We start from the raw sequence: 11292 nt of genomic DNA on the forward strand, positions 1-11292 counted from the left end.
GGACCCAACATGTAATTCTCCACAATATGTGATATTATTTGCAACTTCTAAAGCTTCGTTTAAGCTTTCGGTTTCCTTTTTCTTCAAGCATGAGATCTGAGCTGTTCTTATTGATCTTACGATACATAGCAAGTACTTGATACATCTGGACTTCACAGGACCTTAGCTGATACAAACTACACTGGAAGATTGCATTTTATGAGTTAAAATCTACTCCTTCAAAGTATTTCATGTACTTGTGGGAGAAAAAATTGCACTCATTTCTTTATTCAACTTCCATCCAATCTGAATGCAAGCAAAGCATATGCCATCATAGACGAAATGGAAACATTATCATCATCTGAGATAACTATTGCATTCATCCATAACGTCAACAAGCACAACAGTAAGTGTCATAATACAAAGTAGTGAATCATTTCTCATGTACTAAACTTACAAATGAATCGGCAGCAATTTAAACTCCGACATGGTGTCAGGCCGAAGGCCTTTCTCACCATATAATCAGGTTCTATGTGTTTAAATTGAGCTATTACTTTGGTGCCGAGACGAATTATACATCCAACAAATCTCGTTCTGGCCATACCGAACAGAATACATCGACTATGAAGTCGTTGGCTCGCTTGCTGGATCAGCGAGGTAGTATCACCATACCAACTATCTTATGCTAGCACACGGTCTGACCTCCTAAGTTATTCTTCTCTGGTACATATGAATCCTTGTGCGAACCACCAGAAACTGTTAGCATGTCACTGGTGCAGCTCCAAGAGCCTGTCAGCAATTATTTGCATCTACTACTTCATTCTCCTTTGTTCCTCCAGTGTCACATCTTGCTCTCTTTTCCTTTCCCTGAGTAAAGATAAGAGTAAACTTAGCCCATTCAAGATATAATAAAAATGACAGGAACAAAGAAATTTTGGTAAAACATGAATAGAAAGAGATCCAATTAGGAATTAGATAGATGAAAAGAGTCCAAAAGAAAATATCAAAGTGGAAGTAAAGCAAAAGGCAACGAGGAAGAAACAAGCCAAGACATCCACAGCGGCATGCACTTAGGATTCAAGATGTGGATGAAGTGTGAGATAAATAGATTTCCATTTCCATGAATAAAAACTCTGAGTCTATGAACCTGTCTGATCTGTCCTGCTCCATTTATCCTATAGAAGACAGATCATCATAGGATAAGCTCCTTGTTTTGCCGACAAGACTGTCATCTTATAGCATGATTAGGAAGGTATTCCAGCTACCATCCGACACCCTAGTTTTTCAGCTAAATATCATCGCATCACGGACGGAGCCATCTCACTTGTCATTTTTTCAGCCACCAAATGATGGAGCCATATCTTTCTCAGACAGAAGCAGTAGATTTGCTTTTCTATGCTTCTGTTCTTAGTCAAAAGCAGATGATCTACTCTGCCGGTTTCAGCAATGACTACCATCAGAAGCAAAACAACATTTGGAGCATTCCAGTCCTCTCAGAAGGAAAGTTGTATAGTCTCAAGACAAGTGGATTAGAGAACATGACAAGAAACAGGAGATAAGTTTCTGTTGAACTCAAGGAAGTCTTGCATGCGCAGGATTCACTGTCTAGAATCTCGAAGACTATCAATTGTGAATGTATCTGAAAGCTTATTTATACAGAGGAGACCAGAAAGCAAATTGAAGTGGTATTGATTAAAATATTAAGGGCCTTCCACTCAAGTCAAAATCATAAGATGGTGGGTGGTTATACATCACCAAAGAAGCATATTTTAATAGCAATAATTGATTAGTGCCAAGATCTTGAAGGCACTGAGCAAGCCTCTCAAACACGTATCTACCAGCTTGCTAATTTAGGGGCGATCAGAAATCAGTCACCAGATATCCTCAACCTTGCCTGATGCAATTTGCAACATGAGTGGACTTTAAGAAAGGCAGGATTCCACAAAAGGAAAGGCATAAAGATGACCACCCTTGGTGTATTATTTAATTATCTTCCTCTGCTGCTTAGGTTGTTCTCTTATTGGTATAATAAAAAATCAATTTGTATAAAGGAACATAAAGGATGCTACAAGTTTGGAGACAATAACAGAACTATTACCATTGTAAGCCATAGGTACTAATACAACAACAACTGCATTCACCATAACTATAAAATTCATGTTATTATGTTACTACTTTTCTGTCCTAAAGCTTCTTGAATAAGCAGATAGTGTAAAAAAGTCAAAACAGGGTTTTAGATAGAGAAATTCTTGATGAAACTAGCGTTCAACTGTTATTCTGATCTGCAAGGAGAAGCATGTGAACAAAAGATTATTTTGAAAAAAAAAAACAAGAAGGAAGAATTTACATACTAACCTCATATTGACCACACTGTTTCTATGGATAACTCAGAATGTAGAACGCCGAGCAATCCTTGAAACCAGGACAATTACTAAATCAACTTAGAAATACACTTGAAAAATGAAGTTTGTGAGATCAGCATTCTCTAATGGTATATATGCATAATGACATGATAAATGAAATACATGAGGAATATATATATATATAAATATAATTTATATAATTTATATATGTCTTCTATGATACACAGGTAGGTAGCAGCTAGTTAGTTGAATGTACATGATGTTACAGGCAATATTTCTTGTTATGCATGTGTTACATGTAACGTCTGGAGTTTCTTTGTGGGGCAAACCCTACATTTATGCTAACAAAGTTGGGACATCTCTCTCTCTCTCTCTCTCTCTCTCTCTCTCTCTCTCCCTCTCTCGTAGAGGATGAACACGGTATCCAAATAAAGGCTGAGCGTGAGAACATGGAACATTTGCAAAACACATAACAAGTACATAAAATAATGAACTTAATCAAGCCCTAAGAACCAAGGCAGTTTGCTTTCAAATAATTCATATGTAGTTCTTCTAGGGTTTAGGGTTTTGATAATTTGCTATGCCAAACACCTAAGAAAATAATGGGATTTTCAAGTATAATTAACAGTCAACACTGAAGTTTTGGTCTAAAAGTTCTATCCATGTGCCGATACCCCTCCTAGCAGACTAAGTGCAACACTGTATATGAATATATGGAATTTTTTGTCAAAAATAAATATCTAAGCATAAGTTTTTACTAATTCAAACAAGCCATTAATTAGCTTTTCTATTCATTCAATTCATTAAAAACAGGCCAAAGCATGGATCATGACTTGATGTCTTTAAAGAAGTTCCTTGTAGACCTTTGGATAGCCACCTGTTTAGCCAACCTAACCTGCATAATGATGTCTATACTTATGCTTGGCTATGTTTAAGACTTTGATGCTTCATTAATTCAAAGCAATGAACTACAGCAACAATAATTAATAATTGAACAATTATATTCATTTTACAAGTATGGAATTTAACATGATTTTTTTTTTCATGATATATAGAATGATTGAGCTTTTGATCATTATCATTTTAGATTGACTAAGTTCATTCTAATTGTCTTTGTTCTTTTCTAAAGAAGCTTTCCTATTTGGATTATAAGATAAGTATACTTATGCTTAGTCATTTTTCCTGGTCATCTCTCAAGTAATAGGCCACATTGGCAAATAATGCTGATAGTAGAGTTGTAGAAGAAGATATTATTTTTATCATTAGAGAATTAGGCAATAATCTTTGTCCAAAAGAGATTTGAGCAAAACATATATCTCAATTTTTTTATGAGCATAAAAAGTTGGACATATTTATATTAATTCGGTCTCAATTTCAATCATTTTGTCTATCGGCAACACGATTATTATTCTCCAATATCTCATTGGTGCCTTTATCGCTAAAGAGTCAGGGATTCAATGCATATGACAGCACCATAATTTATGTTTGTGCGTTTGCAAAAATATGCACGACCCTCAGATAAATCAACTCCTCCAAGAGAGGCACCAGCATATGTGGAGAATCTTATTTGGCATTGCAAATTATCACAATGCTGCTTACTAGAATGCAAGGAATGTTTGTATCTTTTGTTGTAGTTCATACTTCCATCAGTAATTATACATATATTTTTCTGATGGACTTGGTAAGAATAGAAACTATTCCATGCAGGAATACTAGCCATCAAAGAATGTTCATAGTTACTCCATTAACAGTTCATGTTTGGACGGAGAGAAATAGTCCTACAATGAATCTTGCACTATATCAACTGAGGGAGAAGACCTGAGGCCCCATATTGGGTTCTTATTTGCATATTTTGATGGATATACGCATGCATGGAATAGTTTTTGTAATGATGAAAAACCATAAGAGTTATGATTATGAGCAGAAACATGTGAACTAGGATTAGATGTATAGAACATCTGAGGAGCACATAGAAAACACAACACCAAAGGCAAAAAAAGAAAAAGGGATTTCTCAGTTCTATCCAACCCTAAAGGCAACATTCCATCTGGGCACATTGAAATTTTGTCAAACCAAAATATCTAAGTTAAGAATCAGTTCTCAAAACAACAATGTTAAACAATTTGTAATGGCATTTTACTAACTTATACAAGTTGTTAAATAGTAAATGGATGTGCTAATATTAAATCTGTGTTTTTGAGCAGATGTAGGTTTACATATGTTTGGTTATGCTTACGACTATGAAGCTTCATTCAAAGACATGAACAACAACAACAACAATATAATAATTGAACAATTATATTCATATTACTAGTCAGGAATTGAACATGATATTTCCCATGATATATGCATAATAAACTGAAAAATTATATTCATTTCAGTAGTTAGGAATTTAGCATGATTCTTTTGGTTGGTTTAACTTCACTAAATTCATACTAATTGTCCCTGCACTTGTTTACAAAGAAGTTCTTCTATTTGCATCACAAGTCAAGCATACACATGATAGAGTAATGAGCAAATTGGCAAACAACGTTGATAGTATAGGTATAGAAGTAGATATTTCTTATCATTAGAGAACTAGGCAAACTAATAGTTGTCCAATATAGGGTTGAGTGAAGTGCCTATTTGAACCTTTTGACTAGCATATGAAGTTAGACATCAATTGCAATCCGATTTCATCTATCGGCGACATGATTATTATTCACCACTATCTCATTGGTGCAGATGACGTAATTCGCACAATAAATCTGTAGGCACGCTATGTCGTATGATATGCGCGCATGACCGATATGCACAATAAGATTCCCAATGTTTATCTTGTTATTTTCAAAAAAATTTCCCACCTTGAAGGTTCCCTTATAAATATTATATCTCATATCAAGTATCTCAAACTTGGAGGAATTGAGTTCAAGGTAAGTTCTAAGACTAATACTAGTTTTAGCTATTTAGTTAACCATATTAGCACATGTATCTGTTGAATATATCAAAGTTCGAAATTAATTGTTACATATAGGATACCTTGTATTGAAATGGTGATTTTTTTTGCTTTGTTGTAGCTAATCAACAATGAAGATGTCATTTGTGCTTGTTTTTACATTTGGTTTGGTCATCATCCTCTCCAAAACTGGTGTGGAGAGCAGAAGGCTTGAGGAGAATCCCTTGGGTAGCTCTCTTCGAGGAGTTCAGGTAAAGGAATACGTGCATGCTGATAACAAAGTTGTGTTTAGCTCCAGTAGTGCTGGTGGAAGCAACAATGAGGAGGCCAAGAAGGACATCAACAGTATTCCCGGAGAGAAGAAGGTAAAAGCTGCTGCAGATGCATCAGTTGGCTATTCCTTTGGTGCCACGAAGGATGCCGAGAACGACAATATGTTTGATGTTAGTACTACGGCACGCACTGCACGCCGGGACAATTTACCACACCACTGCTTATGGGGTTCTGCTACATGCCCTTAAGACTATGCTGCTGCCATGAATTGCTATCTGCTACGGTAGTATATAGGATGTGTAAGATTTGCTCAGTATATGGGGCAAATGCTTTCAAGTACTTGCTGCCATGTATAGCTTAGGTCATTATGTCATGGATGGCTGGGGCTTTTCTGTCAATGTACTGAACTACTACTACATAAAATAAAATGTCCATGGCTGGCTTGGCTTGTTATATGTACTGTCCACATAGTACCAATTCCTAAGAGTAAAGATAGCTATAAGGCATTCACTAAAATTTCTAGTTGTTGGTCCTTTACAAAGTGAGTCCGCTCCTTTCCAAATCACTTGCAATTTTTTTACATGAAAATTGTGGGCAAATGGCCAAAAGGAAGAGCACCTGTCGGTCTTCTAATCTATGATACACAGGTAGGTAGCAGCTAGTTAATTCAGTATACATGATGTCATAGGCAATGTTTCTTTTTGTGCATATTTTACATGTAAAATCTAGAGTTATTTTGTGGGGCAAACCCTACATTTATGCTAGCAATGTTGGGGCATATCTCTCTCTCTCTCTCTCTCTCTCTCTCTCTCTCTCTCTCTCTCCTTGTCTTTATTTACCAAAATAATCTAAGGGATGGACTCATGATGCTGGATGTTTGATGACTATTATGAACCTTGAGAGTTATGTATGAGCATAAAGATAAATCATATGCCACGAACATGATATACAAATAAAGGTTGAGCATGAGAACATAGAACATTTGCAAAACACATAACAAGTACATAAAATAATGAACTTAATCAAGGCCTAAGAAACAAGGTAGTTTGCTTTCAAATGATTCCTCCATAGTTCTTCTAGGGTTTATGGTTTTGATGTTTTTCTATGCCAAATACCGAAGCAAATATTTGGATTGTCCATTAATTAGATTTATAAATCATTTAATTCATCAAAAACAAGTCCAAGCATGGTCCATAATGTATGCTAAAAAACCATTATAAGTTAGTCATGACTTGAAGTCTTTAGAGGGGTTCATTGTAGACTCTTGCACGAGCAATGTGATCTTATCTTTGGACAGCCACCAGTTTAGCCAACCTAATCATTATAATGATGTATATACTTATGCTTGGTTATGCTTACTACTTTGATGCTTCATTAATTCAAAGCAATGAACAACAACAATGTAATAATTGGACAATTATGTTCATTTTATTAGTTATGAACTTTACATGATACTTTTTTCATGGTATATAGAACAATGGAGCCTTTGATCATTATCATTTTAGATTGACTAAGTTCATGCTAATTGTCTTTGTTCTTTTCCAACGAAGCTTTCCTATTTGGATTACAAGATAAGTATACTTGTGGTGGGTCATTTTTCTTGGTCATCTCTAAACTAATGGAGCACACTGGCAAATCATGCTGATAGTAGAGTTGTAGAAATAGATATTATTTTATCAGTAGAGAATTAGACAATAATATTTGTCCAAAAGAAATTTGAGAGAAACATATATCTTAATTTTTTTAGAAACATAAAAAGTTAGACATAGTTAAATTAATGTTGTATCAATTGCAATCAATTTTGTCCATCCGCGACATGATTATTATTCTCCCCTGTCTCATTGGTCTATGTGACGTATATAATTAGTGTGATAATTATCTTATGCAACCAATGTTTCATAAAACATATGGGCATCATCGAAAGGCACCATCAATTTAACTATGTCTACATAGTTATTATTATGGTGGCCAAAATACTATAACAAGTCAAAAATACTACAATATGCTAAAACATTATAACAGGAAAAAAAAAAGGAATAATTCTTTTTTTTTTAATTAAAGATACTGTTTGGAAACAAAAAACAAAAGGGAGGTTCCGATTGAGAAAAATCTAAAATATAAATATTTCTTAAGAAAATATTTATATATAGTATATGTATATATATAGTCACAGTGACCCTCAATCGTGTGAAGGCAAATTTGAAATGAACCTTGCCTCTATCTTCACCATCATGCTGACATAATTATCATGATAGCACAAAAGTTTAGTTGGCCACTAAATAAGTCGATTGACCTTCGCCCGCAGTAACTATTCACATAGCCGAAGAATAAATGATTATGTCTGAGCTACAACCTACTCGGTGTTGCAGATAGAAAATGAAGTTCCTACAAAGCTCCTTTTTTCCTATTAATTCGTATTACATGTCTTTGATCTCCCAATCTATCTCGTACTCATCATGTAGAAGTTGCACGCCGTTGTCTTCCATTTACTTTGTGTTGCGGATAGCTATAGCTAGCAGCCTTTAGTGACAGTAAACTTTGGTCGACAAAAAGCAAAAGCTTGTGTTCGGAGTTTATGAGAGGCAAAAAAGCATGATTCAAACGGTGACTATATTGTTCTATCTTTCTTATCATGACATAGCAACAAAAATGCACATTTTGTGGCAGACTTGAGTTTTTGATGACGAATAGTCTCCAATGAGTAGATATCAACATAATACCACATCGTCTTCTTCACAATGAGTTTTCTCGGATCAATAATAGCACATTCAGATTTATATCATCTGACAATGTTACAGCAGGAAATTAACTGACAAGTGCCGTATCTACGTAATATTCTACAGATTAGTATAAATGTCTGACGTATCATCATCAGATTAGTATTTTAATATAAAATTATTAGATGAGATTTTAATTTTTTTTATATCTGATACATTACCATAATGTGGTAGGACTAACATCCTCATCATTTGTCAAAAAAAAAAAGGGAAAATAAAGTTGAAGCAAGATTGTAACTCTCATGAAACTTTGTGGTAGACAATCACATGGGTACTTATTTGGCTTATTAGTAGCATTTGCTGCGTGCTTTCCATAAGAAAGATGCTGGTCCAACCATTACCAATAGCCACAGTACAGACTTGTGTCAGCAATATTTAATATCCATAGCCACATTTGCAAGCTGTAAAACGTAGGATAAAGCTTATCCCAATCTTGTCAGATTGATTCTTCATGTTTTTCACGTTAGCCGCCCCCCAGTTTTCTTCCATGCATGCGACAAAGCTAGTGATCGAGACGACTCGTCTGTCAAGGTTCTCTTTGTTTCGTCCGTGGAAGCATCTGTCAAGAGAATAATAGTGAGATATCATTAGGTTGTCAAGTGTTACTAAACCTCTTCATTATCAATCTTGTGGAGAAGGCATATTGACATTTATTAGGGTAAGGACGTTGTCATCTGAAAAACGTGAGCCGTGGAAGAGAAGACAAAGTCTTCATCAAAGGACGAAGTACTACTAAAATGGCGACAACATGGTGAGGGCTAATCCATTGTCTTCGTAAACGTTTCCATGTTTCCACCGGGTTTCAGCATCTGTTCATGCACACTCGATCTCTATATAAGAAGAAGCGCACTGCGATCACATAACCTGCACCGATTCCTCCTGTATCTCCGAGCATGAGGAACTCTAGAATTCCATTCCAATGGCTGCGTGCTTCACTAGCCCTCCTCGTCGTCTTCCAATCACATGTCATGGCAACGGAAGCAAGTGGTGTTGGTGAGTGGCCTTTTAAGACCATGCTTTGAGTCTCATGTAAATTTAGGCCTCTTTGACTGAGTCATCTTGTTTTACTGGTAGGAGCTGATTGGGAATACAGCTACGATCCATGTAGCGAGCTCGGACCTCAACACTGGGGAGACCTTCATGAAGAATGGGAGACGTGCAAAACTGGAGAACAACAATCACCCATTTCGATTAAACCAAGCAATATCATCGTCAGCCCATCACTGTGGATCTTGAGAACGGGTTACGACACCAGACCTGCTTTCTTGCAGAACAAGGGGCATGAGATCCTGGTAATCGAGAAACAGATTACGTCATGCCCTCATGTCTTGGCTTTAACAGTACTGAATCCTACGTTCTCTGTGATGTTGCATGTGTGTCAGGTGAATTGGACGGAGTCGCCAGGAGATCTTATGATCGGCGAGAAGACATACCATCTCCGGCAGTGCCACTGGCACTCACCGTCGGAGCATGAACTCTATGGCAAAAGGTTTGAACTACAAAGTTTATTGCTACTTGTAGATCCAGCGATCGGCAGGCTCAACTCCTAGTTTTAACGACAGGTATCCCTTGGAGTTGCACATGGTGCACACTACTCCGGAGGGAGAAATAGCAGTCATTGGCATGTTGTACGAGTTTGGTCAATTTGCCGATCCCCTCTTGAACCAGGTTCGCATTCCCCTCCAATGGCCTGACTTGAATATGTCTTTCTCGTCAGCTGCTGGACTAACTCTTTCCCCTCTTTCTCCTTTCGGTCTCTTTTGGCACAGTTGTCGGAGGGCCTAATAGCTCTCCAGAATCAGGACATCGTGTATGTGGGGACTATCCGCCCACCTCTTATAGGTGGGAGAGAACCATACTTCAGGTACAGTGGCTCTTTGACAACCCCACCTTGCGGTGAGCCTGTGACATGGACGGTGATGAAAGAGGTACGCGTGTGCCTACCGCCACTCCTTTACCATCTCCTCATGGAAGTCGAATGATCATTCTCCGAATCGTATGTTGTTGTTTAGGTGAAGAGCGTAACGGAGAGTCAACTGGCGTCGCTGAGGATTCCCGTGCATGATGTACGTGTGGTGTTTGATCTTTTTCCCATGCATAAGATGAAGCGTTTTGTTTCTTGCATTGCCTAACCATCATCGTCTTCCATCAACCCTCGTTCTCGCAGAAGGACAACGCAAGACCAGTTCAGCCCATCAATGGACGCAACGTGTACATGTACAAGCCGCCGCACGAAGACCATGCCAGCTCTTAAAGCGAAACTGCGGATGCCTACGACGCACACTTGCATGCCTGAAAAGGATGATGAAATGGGGTTGCTACTTCTACTATGTATCTACCAGCCACTCTTTCGTTATTGCTGGGGTAGAAGCCATCTATCTACCAGTAAAAAGTAGTTCGTCACATCTACTATGTAATATGCCAATGTCCGTTGTCAGGAAATAAATGGTACGCAAGGAACATCACGTTTGATTACCTAATAAGCTTGTTTTTTTTCTTTGGGAAATTAAAGATCAAATACAGCCAAGAGAGATATGTTTCTTATGGGAAACACACTGAGCGTCACTAGAAATCAGATCTTTGGATCACGAGAGCTGTACTAGAAGGAACTTTTTCTTGGGAACCGAGGTTGCAGGCTTTTAGATCCTCCGACCAAGTCTTTTGTAGCTACAGTGAACAGTTGAGACTGGACACACGCCCTACAAATAAGTACTGTGTCTAATTTTGATGGAGGTGAGAGATAGAATCCGAAACTTGAGGAGGAAGCCAGATCAGACTTGTGGGACGTGTTCAACGAAGTCATATCCCTCCATCGATAATTGGTATCATGTTCATGGCATCTACAAATATTTGAATCAATCTTGTTTATGGACAAGACCACAATTTGTCTGTCTTCATTGGCAGAGAAAATTGAGTAGGACCGAGCATGTTTTATCTGACAACTTCTCATGAAGAATATAAAGTA

The 11292-nt window shown here is 37.3% G+C and overlaps 1 protein-coding gene across 1 annotated transcript; it reads left to right on the top strand.

Moving 5' to 3' along the window:
• Window positions 1-9109: 9109 nt before the first annotated feature.
• Window positions 9110-10802, top strand: LOC135645551 (alpha carbonic anhydrase 7-like). The gene is made up of 7 exons (XM_065164043.1): window positions 9110-9320; window positions 9402-9619; window positions 9710-9816; window positions 9890-9995; window positions 10097-10255; window positions 10340-10393; window positions 10495-10802. The coding sequence occupies exons 1-7, from the start codon at window positions 9221-9223 to the stop codon at window positions 10579-10581; spliced, it is 831 nt and encodes a 276-aa protein (XP_065020115.1). The 5' UTR covers window positions 9110-9220; the 3' UTR covers window positions 10582-10802.
• The last annotated feature ends 490 nt before the right edge of the window (window positions 10803-11292 follow it).

Source organism: Musa acuminata, chromosome BXJ3-8, assembly GCF_036884655.1.
Source record: "Musa acuminata AAA Group cultivar baxijiao chromosome BXJ3-8, Cavendish_Baxijiao_AAA, whole genome shotgun sequence".
Classification (NCBI taxonomy): Eukaryota; Viridiplantae; Streptophyta; class Magnoliopsida; order Zingiberales; family Musaceae; genus Musa; species Musa acuminata.